The sequence below is a fragment of the Melanerpes formicivorus genome, unplaced genomic scaffold (assembly GCF_026170545.1).
Source record: "Melanerpes formicivorus ecotype bairdi unplaced genomic scaffold, bMelFor1.0.p_v2 SCAF_63, whole genome shotgun sequence".
NCBI classification, from domain to species: domain Eukaryota; kingdom Metazoa; phylum Chordata; class Aves; order Piciformes; family Picidae; genus Melanerpes; species Melanerpes formicivorus.
In genome coordinates, this window is record NW_027142415.1 from 605,819 (window position 1) to 629,044 (window position 23,226).

Consider the following 23,226-nt stretch of genomic DNA (forward strand, 5'->3'; position numbering starts at 1 on the left):
TAACAACTTGTGGAGGGAAAGGTGAGAATTTTCCACAGCCCCCCCCCCCCCAAAAGGCTCCCTTCCTTAGTGCTTTTATACCCCAAGGTTTCTGTGTCAGCCCTACTTGCTCTTGCAATGTAAGCCTAGCACAGATTCCTAAACACTTCTCAGCTGAAGTAGTTTGGCCTTTGAACTCTCTTCCTATCAGTGATGGTTTGTTTTGTGAAATGACAATGAGTAAGCCAAAGTGCTGAGGAGACAATTACTGACTGCTGATGTCCTGATGCAGGTTCAAAACCACCAGGAGGGAAGCAGGAATGTGAAGAATCCCAGCATTCCATTAATGACCAAGCAAAGTAGCAAAAAGCTATTTATGCAGGTGCTGAGTGTTCACCAAACGAGATAAAAGATGACACAAGAGTCTAAGAGCTCATTCAGCCCTTGGCTTTCAAAAGCTGTTACTGCTATTAGGCCCCATCCTACAAGTCACAACAGGCAGACCAGAGTTTAAACCCTACCTGCCATGCTAAACTTAAGATCTAGGACCTTAAAAACGACTTCAAGCAAAGTTTTCTTGATTCTTCTGCAGATCTGGTCACTTGTGTTATAGGCAACTTAGAAGCCTTTATGTGAGTTTGAATATCAAACCAGCACACAGATGTACATTGCCTCCTATGCTTTTTTATTTACAGGACAGCTGTCAGGATTGTTTTTTGAAGAAATCTTTTTTTTCCAGCAGAAAATATTGCAACTGAGCTTGCTTTGACCTCTCATTTGTTCTATGACTTCCAGTTTTCACTCTGTTGGTAAAACACTATCCTGATATCTTCAGGTCTTCTGCTCCTCCAAACACTAAACCTTTGCTGTGTTTTAGCTGTACCTACACAATGATATATAAACAGCCTCTCTGGAACTCAGAGCATGGTAAATGATGTGAGATCACAGAGGTCACAGAGATCTGGGCTTGCCAATCACAGAATTAGGCTCAAGACAATTCCTGTGCCCCAGGAGTAAGAGTTGTGCACTTTGAGTAGCCTCTCTTTCCATCTATACAATCAGTTGTCAAGTGCATTGCTCTGACTGCTTGTGCAGAGTAGTACAGGAATTGCGACACAGAGTTAGACAATACTGAGTGACCCCAGCCCCATGGTGTACAGGGACCAGGAAATTCTTTCTACCATTAGATGCTCTCAGTCTGTTCTCTCTTTTCCCAGGCAACCAGCGCCAGAACAAGAGGACACAGTCTTAAGCTGTGCCAGGAGAAGTTTAGGCTTGAGGTGAGGAGAAAGTTCTTCCCAGAAAGAGTAATTGACCATTGGAATGTGCTGCCCAGGGAGGTGGTGCAGTCACCATCCCTGGAGGTGTTCAAGAGGGGATTGGACATGGCACTTGGTGCCATGGTTTATTTAGTCAGGAGGTGTTGGGTGACAGGTTGGACTTGATGATCTCTGGGGTCTTTTCCAACCTTATTGATCCTATGATTCTATACTATCAGATTCATGCCCAGGGCTGGCTTTATGATGTCTCTGAAACCTTGTTTAAAAGACCCATATCCACCATTCAAATTCATTTCTTAAGTTCTTCCAGGCTGCCCTACTGGGTGAATTAGTAGTGGGCTGGCAGCTCCAAGTGCTACATGGGTTTTATGAAATAAAAATGTAGGACTCTGCATGGGCCTAAGTGACATTCAGAATGATGGCTTCTTGTTCCCTATATATATATTATCAACAACACTTGAACAGAATTAACTTACAGGTCATCAGGACAATTGTTTGGAGATTCCAGCCTTCCTCCTGACTGTACATGGTGTAGAACTTCTGTATTGGAGAAACCTGGATATGGTTGTTGACCCAGAGTTAATGTTTCCCATAGTAAGACTCCAAAAGACCTATAAAAAAAAAAGAAAGAAAAAAACCAATTAAAATAAATTAATTTCCACAGCAATCATGAAAAATCTCCCTAACAACAGTTAAAATTTCTCTAAACCAAGAACAAGACATAGAAGCATCAAGAGTGAGAAGTTGTTTTGGTTTTTCTCATGTTAAACAATTCATATGTCCTTAAAGCAGCCTCTGGAATAGCTGAAATCAATGTCTACACCTGACACACTCCCCCAGACTCTCTGAGACGCAGCTTAGAAGCCTCTGAGTGCCCAGAGCCTCCCTGGGCAACGCCCTTTGGTTGAGCATGTCCTCGCTTAAACAAGTGTTTAGAAATCTCTAGAAGTGTCTTGGAAATGGAGAGAGACAAGTTCTCCTAAGCACCACTCACAAAGCAATCAGCACCTCATTTGGTTTGGCAGAGAGCACTAAACTGCTCACTGAGATAAATATAAGAGTGGCAGTCAAATGCATGGGCTGCAGGAGCTGAGGACTTGGACAAGACTGGAGGGCTAGTGCCTGCCATGAGTTCCTATGGCTATCGAGATATAAGCTTGTATGAATCTCAGGTTTAATGGATCTAGTGTGGTTTGGGTTTTTTCACATGCCTCTTGACAGTAGGTCTCCTCCTCTTCATCATCATAAGCTCAAACCCACTCAAATATACACTTAAGTAAACCTCCACAGCAAAGTACTATGATATTCCTCTGAGGATGGTGAGAAATTGGAGCTTCAAAACAAAGCAGCCATCAGAGCAGGGTAAAATAATGAGGGGAAATATTTGGTTGTGCAAAGGAAATGCCAAATAATCTGAGGGGGGAAAAAATGGAACAGCATGCAGGCAGTCAATTCACTGCCCAGGCAAGCAAAATCCACATTATGGGCCTGGTACAAAATTGTTTGAGTGACAATAATTCTTCCCAGCCAGAATCCAAAGCTAGAGCTCAAAGCATCAAGAAATATATCCATGCAGGCTACTGTTGTGATGCCAAACTTTTCATTAGCTCATTAAAATATCACCTAGGAGGAAATCTGTCGTAGCCTACAATTTATTAGAGATGGCAATGTGCAACCTTATCATTCCTCCTGGAAACATAGAATCATAGAATCAATAAGGTTAGAAAAGACCTCAAAGATCATCAAGTCCAACCTGTAACCCAATACCTCAATGTCTTCAAGTGCCACATCCAATCCCTTTTTGACCACCTCCAGGGACAGTGATTCCACCACCTCCCTGGGCAGCACATTCCAATGGCTAACAACTTTCTCTGTGAAGAACTTTCTCCTCACCTCAAGCCTAAACTTCCCCTGGCACAGCTTGAGACTGTGTCCTCTTGTTCTGGTGCTGGTTGCCTGGGAGAAGAGACCAACCCCCTCCTGGCTACAGCCTCACTTCAGGTATCTGTAGAGAGCAATAAGGTCTCCCCTGAGCCTCCTTTGGAGCCTCCTACCTCACTCTACAGAACCCTGATGGCTTCAACCTCTAGCTCAAAAAAATCCCCATGGAGAGCACAGCTCCAGGGCTGAATTAGGACCATCCATGCTGGAGCCTCCTACCTCACCCTACACATCCCTGATGGCATAGGACAAGGGGCAATGGGTATAAACTACAGCACAGGAGGTTCCACCTCAACATGAGGGTTGCAGAGCACTGGAACAGGCTCCCCAGAGAGGTTGTGGAGTCTCCTCCTCTGGAGACTTTCAAGACCCATCTGGATGTGTTGCTGTGTGACCTGTGCTGGATTCTATGCTCCTGCTCTGGCAGGGGAGTTGGACTTGATGATCTTTGAAGGTGCCTTCCAACCCCTAACATCCTGTGAACCTGTGATCTGTGTAGTAGAAGGAACACTGCAGGGAGTTTTAAATCCATGTGGGTAATATCATCTCTCACCGTAGTCTCTGATCACTTCATCACACAACCACCCAGAAGACTGAAAGAGAAGCTGATTTTCAAGCCAAAGACATGCTTCCATCCCCCAATGTACTTTCTTTGGCTTATGGAGAAAGGTCTTCTAGAGACATCTGTGGAGTTCTCTCATAAGAAACCTCCCATCATTTCAAAAGGGGCTTTCCCTGCTGGCTTTCCAGTGAACAACAGGTAAAACATGGGACTTGAAGCCCACATTTTCCATCTGTGTTTAAGCTGGGGAAGTAATCAAGGACTGCTCTCTCACACTGAGACTGACCTGCCTGGTCTGCTCACATTTGCACAATCAGATCAGTCAGTCACCAAAATGGAATGGGAAACTACCTTCCAGCTATGGAATTTGGCCTGATTATTCCCACAGCCGTGTGACTACTGCAACTCACCAGACATCAGAGCTGCTTGTAAAGACACCATCGATGAGGCTTTCAGGAGCCATCCATCTGACAGGGAGGAGGCCTTCTCCCCTTTTCCTGTAATAATCATTTTTGTAGATGTCTCTGGCCAGGCCAAAGTCCCCAATCTTTACCACCCGGGAGGAGCTCCCATAGTGCTTCTCAGACACGAGGCAGTTGCGAGCAGCCAGGTCCCTGATTTGTAAGGCAGAAATGAGATCGAATTAGCACAGCAGAGGAACCTGAGTCAGAAGGGACCTCTGGAAGCCATCTGAATTCAACCCTCGCTTCAGAGCAGAGCCAATCTCAAAGTCGGATCAGGTGGCTTAGGGCCTCATTCAGTTAAGTTTTGCATATCTTCAAGCCTGGAGGTGACACAGCTCCTCTGGACAGCTGGTTCCAGTGAGTGAGCCTGCATGCTGTGAACAATATTATCTCCTCTCCCTTGCTGTAACTTATGCCTGTGGCTTCTCATCTTTTCCCTGTGCATCTCTGAGAGAAGTTTGGCTCTGTGAACTCTACACTACCTTCTACTTAGAGGAAGAGGGTAAAGGATCTCCTTGCTCACCCTTCTCTTTGTTACATAGGATATTATTCTTGCATAATGAACAATGAGTCCTGAATTTAGATCTTAGAGCAGCTCTCTATTTTGTGAGAGAATTGCAGGTGATTTTTGTCACAAACCTGAGACTGAATTTTACTCTGTTGCTCATGTCTTCCCTGTTGCATTATGGTGTCTTTCTAGACATTTTTCCCAGGTTTATATTGTGGGTAAACCCTGGAAGACTAAGGAAGTTCTGTACCTGTGAATAAAGTGCATTTTCTCTAAATAGACACAGCCTTTGCAAATATCCAAACAGATATCCAAGAGGTCAGTCACTGTCAGCAAGGGATGCTGGAGCTACAAGAAGCAAAGACAGAAGTTAGTTGTGCCTTTCAGCTTTACAAACTCAGAATGTCGAGCTCCCTGTGCAAAGATTGGATTCTTTGCTCATTTGAAATGTGCAGGGTTTGTCCAAAAGATGCAAAGCACAGGTGCAAGATCTCTGAATGGCCATAAAGCAAATGCTAATTACCAGCAGGGAAACTGTCAGAACACTGCATTGCCAGGCAGACCAACCCATCCTGCTCTTTGACTGGGGGCTAAGAATAGGTGTTCAGGAGGGGATTGGACGTGCCACTTGGTGCCATGGTTTAGTAGTCATGAGGTCTTGGGTGACAGGTTGGACTTGATGATCTTTGAGGTCTCTTCCAACCTTATTGATTCTGTGATTCTAGGAGTCTATGATTCTATCCTGGGGCTTTCAGAATTGTTTCTTCACTACAGTAGAAGAAATGGGACTCTGAAAATTTCCTCCCGCTGTCAGATCAGGTTTGCTTGTATAATACATTATTCTAGTAGAATACAGCATAATATATTATTCTAGTAGTATAATTCATTATTCTAGTGGTATATTACTTTATTCTAGTAGTATATTACATTATTCTAGTAGTGTAATACATATTCTAGTAGTGTAATACATATTCTAGTAGTATAATACATATTCTAGTAGTATAATACATATTCTAGTAGTATAATACATTATTCTAGTAGAATACCTGCACATTTCAGTAGACTTCAATGCTGACTGGATTTGAGCTGGCCTTGTAAATGAGCTAAACAACAGCTGCAATGCTATAAAACTTCAGTGCTGAGTCTTTTTGACCTACAGTTTTGCCATCCATATTCTTAATCTGCATGCTAACTAGGGGGGGGAAATGTAATTAGAGGCACCATTTCTTTATTCCTTTCTTATCTTTCCTTCTAAAGAATATAAGGATACAGGGACATTATCTTCTGATGTGCCTGGATTATGCCTAGCATGTTAAGGATACTGCTGCTATTCAAATTGAAAAAAACCCAAACAACAAATCCATGAGGCCTAAGAGACCAGACACATGACCACCCTTATTTATGATCACTTTTCAAAGGACTATTCATAGAGAAAAACTCAGTAGACATGACTGAAAACGCAATCTTGATCAGTGGTCTGGTGGCATTCCATCTTCTTCACAGCAACTCCAAATGCAAAGTCAGCACTCAACATGGAGGTCCCAGGGCATTAGGGAAAACCAGGTCAGACCTTACAGGTAGAGAAACAGCTGGATATCAGCATGGCTTTTGAGAAAGGGAAAAACCTGAGAATCTGTGGGCAGTTACAGGTTAAAAATGTAAGCGTTGTGGTCTTTACCTTTTGCTTTCGGGCTCCTCGCAAATAGCTAAGTAGATCCCCTCCTTCCATCAGCTCCAGTATTATGTACTGAGGTTCATTCAGCAGGCACACACCAAGCAGCTTCAGAATGTGTGGGTGATCAAATTTACTAAAGAGAAGGAAATTACTGTAAGGTTACACAGGAGAAATGCAGCTATGGCTGCAGGCAACGAATGAGCAGTTTGGCCTTTACAATCCTGCCTCTACTGAAAACATGATTTAGTACCTCAGAGTGGCTGGATTTGCTCAGTCATGGGGAGGGTTCAGGGATACCCTTTCAAAACACAGGCTCACGCTGAACTTTGGCAGGCCCTCTAATGCTTGGGTATGAAAAGCACACTTCTTCATATTTCCATCAAGCAAAGAAAGAATCTCATCTAGGAATGAGAGTAATTGCCACCTGTACATTAAAGGCACCTGGTTTAATAGAGCACTTTTACCACCACAGTCACAGCAGAACTCTGCAGAGAGATGCACAAAGGTGCAACCTGCTTTTTATTTCACAATTCAGACAACTGTTTCTCACAGCACAGTTTCAAGAGAAACAGAATGTGCCTGAGGAATACTTGCAGACATGCCAGTAATTTCCTGTGGGTCCACACAGATAGGGATTGCCACCAGGCAGTAAGCACTCAGAGCTAGCATTTTTTCAAGGGGTGACAAATATTCACCATCTCTGTCAGTGCCTCTGTTTTTTACAGTCACATTTCTTGTGTTAGAAAATGGTTTTCCCTTTGCACTGCTGTGTGGAAGGACTTGAACCTCCACTCAGAGAAACCTGACTCTACTGGAGGAACTGAGGGTGACCAAAATGCCGTCAAACGCGCCAGTGTAAGCAAACAAATAAAGCAGAGGGCCATTTTCCTTCTGAATTCTTTCAATTAGCACAATCTTAGGTGTGGGCAAAGACTTCAGCTAAAAATGTGATTTTGAATTTGACAGCTCCCTCGCCCCAGCCTGTAAGGCATACCTCTCAATCAGATAAACTGTGGCACTCTCAAGAACAAAAAGAGGGGAAGGAGCACCTGGCACTTCCCTTACACCTCACCCAGCCCTTTCTCCACTGAGCTATCATTCCTTAATTCCCAAGGGAAGGGACACACAGGAGAATTTGTCACGTGTATTTGTACACAAATGACTCACTAATAACCGGTATCAAATGACTTTTTGAAGTGTAGGCAACTTCATTTCACCATTGCTGCACAGCAAGATCGAGGAACAGATAGTTCTTGCTTAACTGGGAGGGTGTGCACAATGCTGCAACCCACAATTGTCATGAACATCCAAAAAAGCAGGCAAAATTGCTTTTAAATATCTAACATCAAGGTTCATAAACACTAAAATCCACTTATTTTTCTTTCCTGTCCTTAGTTTCATTTATGAGACCTCACAGAGAGACTTCAAGAAAAATCAGTAAGTCCTGCATAAGGGCATGAAAGAATAACTTTTTCCACATTAAATGAAAAGGAAAAGCACTAAAGCATATTAAATCTCTATAATGTTTTGATTATCCATTAATGCCTACTAGGAATTTGCACTATTTAAGTTTTTCTTTTTTCTTTGTTTCTCAGGGCAACAAGGCTGGGGAGAGGCCTCAAGCACAAGCCCTACGAGGAGAGGCTGAAGGAGCTGGGGTTGTTTAGCCTGGAGAAGAGGAGGCTCAGGGGAGACCTTATTGCTGTCTACAACTACCTGAAGGGTGGTTGCAGCCAGGAAGGGGTTGGCCTCTTCTCCCAGGCAACCAGCACCAGAACAAGAGGACACAGTCTCAAGCTGTGCCAGGAGAAGTTTAGACTTGAGGTGAGGAGAAAGTTCTTCACAGAAAGAGGAATTGGCCATTGGAATGTGCTGCCCAGGGAGGTGGTGGAGTCACCATCCCTGGAAGTGTTCAAGAGGGGATTGGACATGGCACTTGAAGCCATGGTTTAATTAGTCATGAGGTGTTGGTTGACAGGTTGGACTTGATGATCTCTGAGGTCTTTTCCAACCTTGTTGATTCTATGATTGTTTTGTTTTCTCACTGTGTCTGTGCGCACACAGGATCCCATCAGTGTTTACATTTCAAAGTAGTGTTTTCCAATTACAGATTTTCCCCAGAATTTCTAGTTTGGGATTATTAACAAGGAAGCAGCATTGGGAAAGCTCCCAAAACTTCAGCTGTGGGTACACATAATTTCCACACCACACAGAAAAGAGATCTTAACTGAGTTTGTGTCTGCTAGGTAAAGATAGCACAACACTTACTCTTTGCCGTTAATTTGTGCTTTAATGAAACAGCTCCCCTTTGACTTTCACAAACCTCTTTCCTCATTCAGTGTACAATATGGGGACAAAACGAGGCAAAAACGTCAGAATATCTTTTAAAATACATAAACACACCAGAAAAAAAATCCATGAAAGCTAATTTCAAATTTAACACCACTGTGTTTTCTGTACAGGATATAAAAGCCTTCAGTTTTCAACTGATGCGTCTAATTCTCTACACATGAAATAAAGCCCAGAGAAGTGCAGAAGTGCATCTGAAAACCAAATTACACTCTCACTATTATGCCACCAGCTGAAAACTTCAGCTGAACTGCTATTTTTTTTTCTGTGGAGACTCTGGAATACCACATTTCTAACATGCACACAGACCTTCCCACGTGAAATTCTTGCCCTGGTGACAGACCCGTTACACTGAAGCCTGCCTCGATGGAGAAGGTTTGTGGCAGCCTCTAGTGGTAAATATGCAGACGTTCAAAACCCAATTTGCACACTCAATTGAGTCTTCAAGGTGCCACCTTGTTATGATATTTGTTGGGGGGGGGGGGGGGTGGCAAAAAGAGATTAGTGGAATGTTACCCAATTACCTTGAACAACTAACTCAGTTGTAGGTGAACAAAGAGACTGAAATATAGCAGTCCAAACTCTCCAGCAAATCCACGGTATGAGCATAGTGAATTTGCAGTCTGCTCATGAGTTTTAAAGATTGATTTTCATAACATCCAGAAGCAGTGATATATATGTATAAATTATATACATACAAATTATATATATATATAAAATAACTATAGACAGGTAGGTAGGTAGGTAGGTAGGTAGATAGATAGGTAGGTAGGTAGGTAGGTAGGTAGATAGATAGATAGATAGTTAGATAGGTAGATAGATAGATAAATAGATACATAGATAGATAGATAGACAGATAGATAAATAGATGGATAGATAGATAGACAGATAGATACATAGATAGATAGATAGATACATACATACATATATACATACATAGATACATAGATAGATAGATAGATAGATAGATAGATAGATAGATAGATAGATAGACAGATACATAGATAGATACATACATAGACAGATACATAGATAGATACATAGATAGATAGATAGATGATAGATAGATAGATAGATACATAGATAGGTAGATAGATAGATGATAGATAGATAGATAGATAGATAGATAGATAGATAGATAGATAGATAGATAGATAGATGTTTTTTTCCTGCAGAAGCAGCAGAATACTCCCCAAATGCCACAGTTATTTGTTTAAAGGAAAGGGTTGCTTTCATTCCTCTCACCTCACATGACACTAGCTTTGAAGGATGCCCCATGGCATTGCTGTTCCTACCTCATTAGGTGTGCCTCCTTCAAGAATTCGCTCTTCTCGTGGTCTGTTGCACCTTTCTTCAAGGTCTACACAACAGAAAGCAAATGTGCAATAACACTTAGGTCACCACCACCATTATCAGAGTGTTGAAGTAAAGCAACCACAGACATGGCCTTAAATACACTGGGCTGCCCAGGGAGGTGGTGGAGTCACCATCCCTGGAGGTGTTCAAAAAGGTTTGGATGTGACACCTGAAGCCATGGTTTAGTTCTCATGAGGTATTAGGTAATAGGTTGGACTTGATGATATCTGAGGTCTTTTCCAACCTGGTTGATTCTATGATTATTTTCCAGCAATCTTTACAAGGAGACAGGCTCAGCTTTGAGTGACTTGCAAGAAATACTGCAAGGAAATACCCAAATCTGACAACACTTGTTTCTATGATATAACCTCTGAGCCAAATCTCTCTGTCCATACCATGCTCTTGCCAGAGAAACACACAGCTGCAATTACCTTGACTGCTACTCTGGATTCTCCGCTTCCATCTGCCAGGATATCTACTGCAGTCCCTTCATACACCTCTCCAAATGCTCCACTTCCTAACAATTTGTGTAAGTTCAGTTTGTCCCGAGGGAAAGCTGGCAAGGATTCAATCTCTGCTTGAGAAGGAAGAGTGCTGCAAAACAGCAATACCAGTCACCTGTTCATGAAGCTAAGAATGCTTGAAATGTTATTAACATTCTTCCCCAAGTAAATCTGTTATTTTTTGTCTCATTGGGTACATTTAAGGGGAGCTCAGGCAAAGCTACTGGAAAACACCAGGTTTTCTTCCTTCCCCATGCACTTGTGTTTCTTGCCAGTGTGAATGTGCAGGCTGGGCTAGGGGCAATCCAGGCCAGGATCCATGCCAGAAAGCCAGCATGGCAGGGTATGCTTCCTAGCACTCCTGCCCTGCAGTGAAGGTGCAGCCCAGAACTCCCACCTTGAGGTGTCAGGGATGAATGCACTGATGAAAACCAGCCCAGGAAGCCCAGGAAGATTTTGTCCTGAAAATACATCTGTTCAAGGACATACCTTACAGCATAACAAGCATTGGCTAGTCCTACTGTTTCAGCTATCCCTCTAAGATGAGCTAGTTCCTTATCTTCTTGGATAAACACTATATGTCCAGGCAAGGCTTGTTTTCTGGATTTCCACCTCTGATGCCATACTGGAACAGAAATGCAGACTGTCAGACATTTAACTCTGAGAGCATCCTAAGCAGGCTGAAAGGCCACAGGGATTTTGTTGCTTTGTTCATGACCCCCTAGCAGCTCACTTAAGCAAGACATTTCCATCTAGCCACCACTTGTATTATATCCATGAAACACAGACAATTCCTTCTTGAGCTGAGAAATCAGCCCATCATCCACTTCTGTATGTGGTAAGATCCAAGCCCAAAGGGCTGCTGCTGTATCCCAGGGAATTGATGAGGAATGAGAGGGCAGGATCATCAGGGGTGGACATCTACATCTCAGGGTAATCTCTACATCCTGCAGGGTCAAAGCTTGAAAGGGAAAAAATTGGACTCTCTGTTGAATAAATGCAGTATCCAACATGAGAATGATAAGGTAAACATTTTTATAAGGATACACAGGAACATCAGAGTTCCTTCAGCACTCCTGGGCTCTGCTTGCAAGGAATCAACAGCAAGGAAATGCCCAAGGATGGAGTGAATTCATATTCTGTCCTTGATACTGGAAATATAACAAGTCATCTCTAGAGCCTCTAAGGATGAGCATATACAAACTGCTGCTGGCTCCCACTCTGGGGATTATTTAGCAGTTCTCTAAAGCTGGAGGCTGATCATCTCCAGGCTATCTGAACTGCCTGTGACTGAGGCCTGGCAAACCAAGGACATGCAAAAAACTTCATCCACCTACCGAAAGCAAACAGCGTGGCCAGAGTTAAGCCCAGCACAACCGCTCCAATCACAAAAACAGTGGTAATGATGCTCTCTGGGGAGATCAAAGTATCTGTTAAACAGAAATGGGAACAAAAATGATGTTAATCCTATGGAGCTGAGCAAATCTGAGAGAACCCTTGAGCTGCCTGCTGTGCCAATGCCTTCCTCTGCATAAAGCTCTCTTGCAGGCTGTATGTAGATGTCTACATTTGATCATACCAATCCTCCTGTCCCAGCTCTTGGCCATTCATTGTGGCAATGACCTACTACATGCATGGAAAGAGGGGATGCTGAACTATTTGACCACTCAAGGTGAGATTTTAAGAAAGGCTGAAGGCAAGGAGGAATCTACCCATTCTTACCCAGTATAGGAGCTCGCTTTTATTTCAAGCATCATACCATGGTGCAAAATGCAGGGACACAGATGCAAGCAGGTATGAATGAGCAGAAACAAATTTCAGGCCCACTGTTCCAAGCAAAAGAGCCTGGATGAACACTAGCAGCTGTGGTCACCCTATAGGTGTCACCATTCATTCCCTCTTGCACACACTGCCTGTGCAGCACCATCATCACCAAACACCAGGTCTCTCTCCATAAGTTGGCATGACAATTCTAAATAAAAACTGTGATGAGCAGCCAAGTGCAGGACATACTTTCACCCAGGATTATATCCTCGCTGGTGTCACTGTATTCCCCAAGCCCCAGCATATTTGCAGCCGCTGCTCTGAACTGGAAAGTGCCTTCTAAGTTCTCAGCCTTCCAGATACAAACACTGGCACAGGAGCCATTGTAAACCACCTCCCACAAGGACTCCACTTTGCTGGTGTTGCCAAGCTGCTTCCTGCAATGGGCACAGCAAACAAGCACAGGTATGTCATTAATGTCCTGAAGAGCATTTTACTGCTCCCCAGCCCCACTCAGCAAGCTGAACTTTGCTTCGATTTCATGGCCTTCACAACATCTCTCTGCCTGCATGAAAGCTCAGTCTGATAGTGGCTACAGAGCAGAAATTGTACCAAGCCATTTCAGCAACGCCAGGAATCACACATCTTTATCTTGGCATTGGAAATGAAATGCTAGAAGATTTTAGGCACAAAAAACTCCAGCACTCTTTCAGCTGTTTCAGTGTGCACCTCACAGCCAAGATTTCAAAACCTTCTCATTTGGCTTTCAGGGTGGTGGGGGGGAATCAACAACAAACATTTATTTTTGTGTCTTGTTAGAGATTTTTTGGTCCCTTGACCTAGGGTAATTCAGTGGCTCTTATGCATCAGGTTTCACAAGCTAAACAGGAAGCAAGTTATTGGCAGTGAAGGCACAATTCTTTCGCTAGCCAGTTTCCCATAGCATCTGCTGACTGCTGGGTATTATTTCTTCCTTTGCCCATTGATTGATTGCTCATAATAAATTCAGAGCTGATTATTCACCAACCAAAAGGAGATCATGTGTTCCAACTCAAAATATCATTTTATGTCATACAAGGCTGTAATATTTCACATGAAGTAACCTACAGGAGTGGGTCAATCATTTTCCCAGCACATTTTAATGAGTTATCTGAGGGGAAAAAAAGGAAATAACAGCTGATGTTTGAAAATGGCTTCTCTCCATCAATCCTGATTTAGAATCATAGAATCATAGAATCAATGAGGTTGGAAAAGACCTCAAAGATCATCAAGTCCAACCTGTCACCCAACATCTCATGACTACTAGACCATGGCACCAAGTGTCACATCCAGTCCCCTCTTGAACACCTCCAGGGATGGTGACTCCACCACCCCCCTGGGCAGCACATTCCAATGGCTAACAACTCTCTCTGTGAAGAACTTTCTCCTCACCTCAAGCCTAAACCTCCCCTGGTGCAGCTTGAGACTGTGTCCTCTTGTTCTGGTGCTGGTTGCCTGGGAGAAGAGACCAACCCCCTCCTGGCTACAGCCTGACTTCAGGTAGTTGTAGACAGCAATGAGCTGAGGTTGTTTAGCCTGGAGGAGAGGAGGCTCAGGGGAGAGCTTCTTGCTGTCTACCTGTAGAGAGGTTGTAGCCAGGTGGGGGTTGGTCTCTTCTCCCAGGCAACCACCAACAGAACAAGAGGACACAGTCTCAAGCTGCACCAGGGGAGGTTTAGGCTGGATGTTAGGAAGAAGTTCTTCACAGAAAGAGAGATTGGCCATTGGAATGTGCTGCCCAGGGAGGTGGTGGAGTCACCATCCCTGGAGGTGTTTAGGAAGAGACTGGATGGGGTGCTTGGTGCCATGGTTTAGTTGATGAGATGGTGTTGGATGATAGGTTGGACTCTATGATCTCAAAGGTCTTTTCCAACCTGGTCTGGTCTATTCTATTCCATTCTGTTCTGTTCTGTTCTATAGAAACTGTGGCTATTTAATTCACCCAAAACAGAGATCCCAGGAGGAGGGCCATTCCCATCAGAGATATTTCGCTCTTCCCATCAGAACCAGACTGAAAGCCCCTGCACACCTGGATTTGTTCTGATCTGCTCCCTGTTGAAAGAATGCCTGCATGCAGAGCTCACCTGCATTCTAAGATGTAGTAGGTCAGGTTGCTTCCATTGTCATCAGCCTTTGCCCAGCGTATAGAGTTTTTACTGTCTTCTGCCTTTTCTGGAACTCCTGGCTTGCTGGGAACACCAGCTTAGGCCAAATGGAAAGAAACAGGACCCTTTAAATGTACTCATAGTAAAACAAAGGGCTAATGGACACAGAGAAAAATCAAGATGTGCACATGGCTGTTCAGACATACAAAAGAGCAGAGGATCTACATCAGCAATCCCTATGGAGAATGAATCTTTGTCCTTCTCTTTGCAAAGGGCAGATTCAAAATCCTCATTCACTTACAGCCCTTCACAAGCAGTTCTGAGCTGACACCATGTGGGGGGGTTACAATTTCCTCCCCAACAAACTACCACACACAAAGAGGCATCTCATTTCAGTTTCCCTCACCGTTTCCTCTCTTGCACTTGGAAGTGAATCTCATTTCTTCCCTTCTATCTTTTTTTTTTTTGCAGATACAGGACTGTGCAATTTATTTTTCAAGCACAGCTATTGGCTTTTAGGATAAGGCTGGATGTTAGGAAGAAGTTCTTCATGGAAAGAGAGATTGACCATTGGAATGGGCTGCTCAGGGAGGTGGTGAAGTCACCATCACTGGAGGTGTTTAGGAAGAGACTGGATGGGGTGCTTGGTGCCGTGGTTTAGTTGATTAGATGGTGTTGGGTGATAGGATGGACTTGATCTTATAGGGCTCTTCCAACCTGGTTAATTCTATTCTATTCTATTCTATTCTATTCTATTCTATTCCTATTCCTATTCTTATTCTATTCTATTCTATTCTATTCTATTCTATTCTATTCTATTCTATTCTATTCTATTCTATTCTATTCTATTCTATTCTATTCTATTCTATTCTATTCTATTCTATGTTATTCTATTCTATTCCATTCCATTCCATTCTATTCCATTCCATTCCATCCCATCCCATCCTCCCATCCCATTCACTCCATTCTAAACTGCCTACTAAACTTCACAAAATCCTGTGCTTCAACAGTCACCTCCTGAAAAGACTCTTAAAACCTTGCTACCTTACATTAACCATGTGCTTACCTGTAGTTCTAAAGCCTGTTGAAGAAGAAGTGCTTTTCACTCCTGTAGTGTAAACTACTGTTACTCTTACAAAGTAGCTGGTTGAAGGAAGAGTTCCTGTGAGATTGCACGAGTAAACCAGGTCTGAAGTGCACATAGTGCTTGCAGGAGAAAACCAGCCACTTTTTGATTGCCACTGGGAAAATAAAACAGCATTGTGCTCAACTTTCTTGCTGCTCTGATGAAAGTACCACACAGTTCTATTCGTGGATTGATTAACTACTTTGCTACCTTTGAATGTCACAGAGGACAGGTCACATGCATGCCATTTCAATCTTGGGACTTTGTCCTCCTAGAGACCAAGGACACAAAACCTAGGGTTGCTTTTTTTTTTGCTTTGTTTTCATGAGACCTACACAAGTCTTGGCAGCCACAAAGGACAACAGATTAAGTGGCCCCTGTGCACAGCCAAAAGGAGTCTTTCCCTTGGTTATCTCTGTGCAGCTTGTATTTCTGGATCACTCTGGCATGCCTATGAGTTCAGCTTGCCATGATACAACTGAGAGGAGGCAGTTTAGTGGAATCTCGCTATGACAGGGCAGGGAAATGTTGGCATAAGTCTCATAAATACAATCATTTCTATTAACCATTCTATGTGATTCAGTTCAATGATATTTTTCTGTGTCCACTGGTCCAGACACAGAAATCTGAAGTTTCCATCCATGCTGCTGTCACTGCAGCACTAACCTACTTCTGCAGTGTGCACTATGGGACCTGTTTTTCCCTCTGGCCTTTTTTGCTAAAGCAGGTAGTAGCTGATATTTAATGCTGAAAACCCTTCTCTTCTCTTTCTTGGGCAGAGCAGACAGCATTTGTAGCTACTAGCCAGGTTGGGGGAGGGAAGTGAGGAAAGAGGGAGGGCACTCTACTGAAACAGGAGACCCAGGAAGAATCCTGATGGGGTCATCCAGGATGTCCTTTGACACTATAGACTATTAAATGCTACAGCTGCACTCCCCCTTGTTCCTGGCAAACACTGTCTCCATCCTGCCCCTCCTGAGCCGCTGAGACTGATGTCACCGTGCCCAAATTATCCACTGAGTCCTTCATGCACATCCTCCACCCTGCCCTCCTCACCAGAATTGAGTGGGTTAAACAAAAAGGGAGATATTTTTTTTTACCTTAGCCAGCTCAAACCAGAAGCTGGTTCCATTGACGTGCAGAGGAGCTCTCCATTTCAGCTGCAAGCTGGTATTTCTGGGCACTATGTCGACAGGTGGAGGTGGGCTCTCAAAAGTTTTTGCAATAACATTAACACTCTCAGAAAACCAGTTCTCCTCAGGATGAAATGCAAGAACCTAGTAAGGAAGCACATCAACTGTACATGTAGTATCAGACTCCTTGCAAAGGTGGCCTGGCCAACTCAGAGTGTACCAACAAACAGTCAGGCTTCTACTTGCATTTTGAAGTCACTGTTAGCCCTTTGCCTTCAAAAGACATTGCCACATTGTCCTTGCTGTGAACTTTGCATGCACACTTTAATAATATGCTTCAGTGTAACATGTGACTGCTGTCAGACAGAATCAGTCAACTGTTATTGCTGTCTACAACTACCTGAAGGGAGGTTGCAGCCAGGTGGGGGTTGGTCTCTTCTCCCAGCCAACCAGTGACAAAACGAGGACACAGTCTCAAGCTGCACCAGGGGAGGTTTAGGCTGGATGTTAGGAAGAAGTTCTTCATAGAAAGAGAGATTGGCCCTTGGAATGTGCTGCTCAGGGAGATGGTGGAGTCACCATCATTGGAGGTGTTTAGGAAGAGACTGGATGGGGTGCTTGGTGCCTTGGTTTAGTTGATTAGATGATGTTGGGTGTTAGGTACTTGATGATCTTGAAGGTCTTTTCCAACCTGGTTAATTCTATTCTATTCTATTCTATTCTATTCTATTCTATTCTATTCTATTCTATTCTATTCTATTCTATTCTACTCTACTCTACCCTATCCTACCCCACCCTACCCTACCCTACCCTACCCTACCCCACCCTACCCTACCCTACCCTACCCTACCCTATCCTATCCTATCCTATCCTATCCTATCCTATCCTATCCTATCCTATCCTATCCTATCCTATCCTATCCTATCCTATGATGTTTCATTCTCCTGAAGACCAAAGAGCTGAGGGAAGTCTGCCATGTTTTGAACTCATCTTTTCAAAACACACGCATCTAGCTTCACAGAAAAGCAGCCTAAAGATCGGCAGAGTTGTGAATAAGCAGTTAGAACTCCTTGGAATTGTACCTTGAATAAATGGCTTGTTCCAGGTTGGAGCCCACTGACAGACCAGGCAAGTGGCTCATTTGGAAATTCACTTTTCCTCAAGGGTGTTGCTGGGACAGGAGATAACAAATTGACAGAGATTTGATAGCGGATGGATTCTAGAGGTCCATTTGGCTGCAGAGGTTCACTCCAAGATATGTTAATGATGGTGTCAGACAAAACCACTGCCTGAATGGAATCAACTGCCTCTGGTACTGAAAGAGAAGGAAAACTCAATCACTTTTCAGGAGCATATCTCTCACTAGAGTTTTAGTTGTTGTTGTTGTTGGCTTGTTTTATTGTTAAAGAAGTCAAGAAATGTTGCTAAGGAAAGAAGAAAAGGTTATAAGAATAAGAATATGATCCATCTACAGGAGTCACACTGCATGCATCTAAAACTCATGCTCTTGTACAGTCAGTTGCAGACAAGGTCAAAGTATTTTGAGGGACCTTTTTTAGTATCTCCTTGTCTGTCCTACAGTACAAACAGACAAAAAACCCAACCAGCTGCTGTCCTATACCTCCACATTTATATTACATATACATATATTTACACATCACAGAACTCCTGCTCTCTATTAGTTTCCTAATCAGGGTCTCAGAGTGAGTTTATTACAACACTTACTTGGATATATATTAACGAGGGAGTTGGAGCTATTTAGTCTGGAGAAGAAAAGGCTCCGAGGAGACCTAATTGTGGTCTTCCAGTATCTGAAGAGGGCTACAAGAAAGCTGGAGAGGGACTTTTTAGGGTGTCAGGTAATGATAGGAATAGGGGGAATGGAACAAAAATAGAAATAGGTGGATTCAGATTGGATGTTAGGAAGAAGTTCTTCACCATGAGGGTGGCGAGACACTGGAACAGGTTGCCCAGGGAGGTGGTAGAAGCTTTATCCCTGGTGGTTCTTAAGACCAGGCTGGATGTGGCTGTGAGCAGCCTGATCTAGTGTGAGTGATCCCTGCCCATGGCGGGGGGTTTGGAACTAGATGATCCTTGAGGTCCCTTCCAACCCTAACAATTCTATGATATACATTATTATTTCAATTGGAAAACCTTTTCTTGCACAGAAATGGCTGGAGGAAGGAAAAAACAAACCTAAGCATCCTTTGTCATAATTTACACTTTTGCTCTGAAATTCATGGTCTGGCTGAGCTCTGTAAGCAGAAAATTAAGTAGCTCATCTGATGTCCATGCCAGCTGGTTACTCACTAAGTGTTCTGGGAAAATCAAGCTTTTCTTGGAAGCTTTGAGGTCACCACATTTTGAAGTGGTATATGGCATGTATTAAAAATTAATTTCTCCTCTTTAGCTGTCCAGATAGGTAAAAAGTTAACAAGTCCCTGCACTGTGTGTGTTACCACCACCTCAGAATGATGGGTACCTAGGCTACCATTTATGCCCCAGCAGCAAGACTGGACATTATTTGAAAGAAATGTGCAGAAGATCAACTAGTGAAGAAGAAAATTTTCTCCTTTCACCAGCCAAAATATAGAATCATAGAATCAATAAGGTTGGAAAAGACCTCCAAGATCATTGAGTCCAACCTGCTGCCCAAGACCTCATGACTATTAAACCATGGCACCAAGTGCTACATCCAATCCCCTTTTGAACACCTCCAGGGATGGTGACTCCACCACCTCCCTGGGCAGCTCATTCCAATGGCTAACAACTCTCTCTGCGAAGAACTTTCTCCTCACTCCAGCCTAAACATCCCCTGGCACAGCTTGGGAGTGGAGTAAGAGTGACACTCTGTGGCAAGAGCAATGCATTAATTTTTCCAAGCTGTCTTCCTTTTTTCTTTTTCCCCTCTTTTTTTTCCATTCATTCCCTCTGTCTTGCAGGTTTGCTGGAAAGCACAGATTAACCTAAGCTTCTTCCCTTTTGTTACAGGACCGAGGGAAAGAGAGGGAATTCACACAGCTTCAGAGGTGTGAAATAGTGTGCACACTTCAGGAGGCTCTAGCAGCATCTGATTACAATTTAAACTGGTAGTTACATTCATGAAATTGAGAACATAAGTGCCAGGACACAGATATATATTCTGTTTACAGCTGGTTGGAAGGTTTTCAACAAATTGTGCAAAGCTCTGAGTACTGATACAAATACATAGTAGAAATGCTTAGAGTTTAGGGGCTGGTGTGATTCTTTGGTTGTTTTCTCTCCTGGTTTATTTCTTTTGGGGGTGGGGAGGGTGTGTTTTTTATCAGTTGGGGTTTGGTGTGGGGTTTTTCCTTCGTCTAGGACTTTATTTTGATCCCGACATTTTGCTTTGCCCCAACTCGAGAAGCCTGTTCCGAGTTTCATGTTTCGTTTTAACTTGAGCCTGAAAAATTCCATTTCAGTGGAGCAACCCAGTCTCCCATTTCATATGCTATCTTTATGTTGCACCACTGAGAGGGTGCACATTGCTGCGGGGTGGCTCAGTTCACCCCACGAAGACGCAACGGTGTGAATTCCTGCCACATCCCAGCAGCATTCAATCTTATTCAAGCCCTGTGCTGTGCAGATTGTGGATTTCCATGCAAAGGATTGAAATCTTCTAATCATCAGTTTGTTTTTTTGCCTACCACAGACTCCTTGTGAATACACTTAAACTATTCAGAGATCCACCTAAGCTGAAAGTCTGTTTGCTCGGTGTTGTGCATGTTAAGAAGAAACAAAAAATACAAAGGGAAAGGGGGAAAGAAAAGGAAAAGGGGAAAGGGAAAAGGGGAAAGGGGAAAAGGGAAAGGGGAAAAGGGAAAGGGGAAAAGAGAAAGGGAAAGGGGGAAAGAGAAAGGGAAAGGGGGAAAGAGAAAGGGAAAGGAAAAAAGGGAAAGGAAAAAAGGGAAAGGAAAAAAGGGAAAGGAAAAAAGGGAAAGGAAAAAAGGGAAAGGAAAAAAGGGAAAGGAAAAAAGGGAAAGGAAAAAAGGGAAAGGAAAAAAGGGAAAGGAAAAAAAGGAAAAAAGGGAAAGGAAAAAAGGAAAGGAAAAAAGGAAAGGAAAAAAGGGAAAGGAAAAAAGGGAAAGGAAAAAAGGGAAAGGAAAAAAGGGAAAGGAAAAAAGGGAAAGGAAAAAAGGGAAAGGAAAAAAGGGAAAGGAAAAAGGAAAAAAGGGAAAAGGGAAAAGGAAAAGGAAAAGGGAAAGGGAAAGGGAAAGGGAAAGGGAAAGGGAAAGGGAAAGGGAAAGGGAAAGGGAAAGGGAAAGGGAAAGGGAAAGGGAAAGGGAAAGGGAACAGGGAAAAGGAACAGGGAAAAGGAAAAGGGAAAAGGGAAAAGGAAAAGGGAAAAGGGAAAAGGAACAGGGAAAAGGGAAAAGGGAAAAGGGAAAAGGGAAAAGGAGAAAGGGAAAGGAGAAAGGAGAAAGGAAAAGGAAAAAGGAGAAAGGAAAAGGAAAAAGGAGAAAGGAAAAGGAGGGAAAAGGAAAAGATAATTAGATAAGAAAGAAATCAGATAAATTTACTGATGCATTTATTTTCAGGTAATCCCTAACCAATCCATTCTCTACCCTAAATGACACAGTGAACGTTCAAGTTCAAAGCATTACTCCTAGCTTTCCTCTTCCAGTGTGAAAGAGACTGAGAAGAGCACACCAAAATTCTTGAAACCAGCCAAGAGAAGTGGAAATGAAGTGTTGTCTTTTCAGCCTGGATCACAGCAAATCATTATCCCACATTACCTTAAGAAACAGTAAGCATGAGAATAATGTCAGGGAAAGAGGAAAAAATGCTGAATGAATACTTACTGCATATGCCTAGATATATGTAGCCACACATACATTCAAACACAGCTTACTAAAAATGTGGTCCAAGGCAGCAACTGCAGCTGGTTAGCCATTTTTAACCATTTTCCTTCAGGAAGCCAATGAGCAAAAGCATTAAAGAATATGCATGTCATGAACATTACAGATTCATCAAATCTGGTTGACAAAGCCTTGTGAAGATCTACACAGGTAACATTTTAAGGAGAAAAATGTCTCTTCTTTCTTATTTGCAGCACAAACTTGCACACACCATCCTGGCCTGCATCAAGAGCAGTGTGGCCAGCAGGAGCAGGGAAGTCATTGTCCCCCTGTACTCAGCACTGGTTAGGCCACACCTTGAGTCCTGTGTCCAGTTCTGGGCCCCTCAAATTAACAAAGACATAGAGACACTTGAATGTGTCCAGAGAAGGGCAACAAGGCTGGGGAGGGGTCTGGGCACAGCCCTATGAGGAGAGGCTGAGGGAGCTGGGGTTGTTTAGCCTGGAGAAGAGGAGGGTCAAGGAAGACCTTATTGCTGTCTACAACTACCTGAAGGGTGGTGGTAGACAGGAGAGGGTTGGTCTCTTCACCCAGCCAACCAGTGAGAACAAGGACACAGTCTCAAGCTGTGCCAGGGGAAGTTTAGGCTGGAGGTGAGGAGAAAGTTCTTCACTGAGAGAGTTGTTAACCATTGGAATGTGCTGCCCAGGGAGATGGTGGAGTCACCATCCCTGGAGGTGTTCAAGAGGGGATTGGACATGGCACGTGAAGCCATGGTTTAGGAGTCACGAGGTCTTGGGTGACAGGTTGGACTTGATGATCCTTGAGGTCTTTTCCAACCTTATTGATTCTCTGATTCTTTAACTTCCATGAGAATTCTGTTTAGAATAAAAAGTGAAACAAACCTCCGTAGAGAGTTGTGCCAATTGTCTCTTCTCCTGTAGGCAACACTTCCTCATCTGAATAGTAGTTTTTTACTGCAGCTCGTATCAGATAACTTGAAAATGGCTGTAGGTTGATTATGGTGGCTGTAAGACCCTGAAATTCCTGCAATTTGAAGTCAGATAATAAATAGATTCTTAGGAAAGAGAGTCATGTGTCACACCAATCACCTGTCAATGCAATGAAGAGTTATAAAAGAACACAGCAGTGCTTTTGTACTCTTGATACACTTTAGTGTTTAAAAGATAGTGTTAATGTGATGAGTTGGGTAATAGCTCACTACAGAAAGCACACAAAAAATAAAGTCAAAATGGTAGTTTGGGTAATAGGTCACTACAGAAAACACAAACTAAAAAAGCAAGCTGAAGTGTGATTATCATGGTTACATTTTTCAGTGGCTGATACTTAATTGCAAAGTCCATAACAGAAGAAACTTTACCAAGGCAAGTACAACTATCACAAGACCTAAAGGCATGCCATATGGTGGCTGGACAGTCTGAAGAGTTATTTAAACAGATTCATTAATGTGTCCAGAGAAGGGTAATGAGGCTGGTGAGAGGCCTTGAGCACAAACCCTACAAAGAGAAGCTGAGGGAGCTGGGGCTGTTTAGTTAGCCTGGAGGCTCAGGGGAGACTTTCTTGCTCTCTACAACTACCTGAAGGCTGGTTGTAGCCAGGAA

At 43.2% G+C, this 23,226-nt stretch overlaps 1 protein-coding gene across 3 annotated transcripts in view; it reads right to left on the minus strand.

Annotated features, from left to right (window-relative positions):
* ROS1 (ROS proto-oncogene 1, receptor tyrosine kinase) overlaps nt 1–23,226 on the minus strand; it is an 80,729-nt gene that overhangs the window by 11,961 nt on the left and 45,542 nt on the right. For 2 of the 3 annotated variants that reach the window (XM_068162289.1, XM_068162290.1), the window contains exons 29-42: nt 22,510–22,651; nt 17,867–18,099; nt 16,752–16,928; nt 15,592–15,766; nt 14,505–14,622; nt 12,631–12,818; nt 11,955–12,047; nt 11,107–11,242; nt 10,546–10,708; nt 10,054–10,118; nt 6,413–6,542; nt 4,985–5,082; nt 4,173–4,376; nt 1,736–1,870 (exon numbers count right to left, since the gene is read on the minus strand). In XM_068162289.1, the coding sequence (XP_068018390.1) occupies nt 1,736–1,870; nt 4,173–4,376; nt 4,985–5,082; nt 6,413–6,542; nt 10,054–10,118; nt 10,546–10,708; nt 11,107–11,242; nt 11,955–12,047; nt 12,631–12,818; nt 14,505–14,622; nt 15,592–15,766; nt 16,752–16,928; nt 17,867–18,099; nt 22,510–22,651 (2,057 nt within the window). Of the gene's footprint in view, nt 1–1,735; nt 1,871–4,172; nt 4,377–4,984; nt 5,083–5,780; nt 6,305–6,412; nt 6,543–10,053; nt 10,119–10,545; nt 10,709–11,106; nt 11,243–11,954; nt 12,048–12,630; nt 12,819–14,504; nt 14,623–15,591; nt 15,767–16,751; nt 16,929–17,866; nt 18,100–22,509; nt 22,652–23,226 lie in introns of those variants that run through there. The other variant, XR_010990293.1, reaches the window with a different exon arrangement.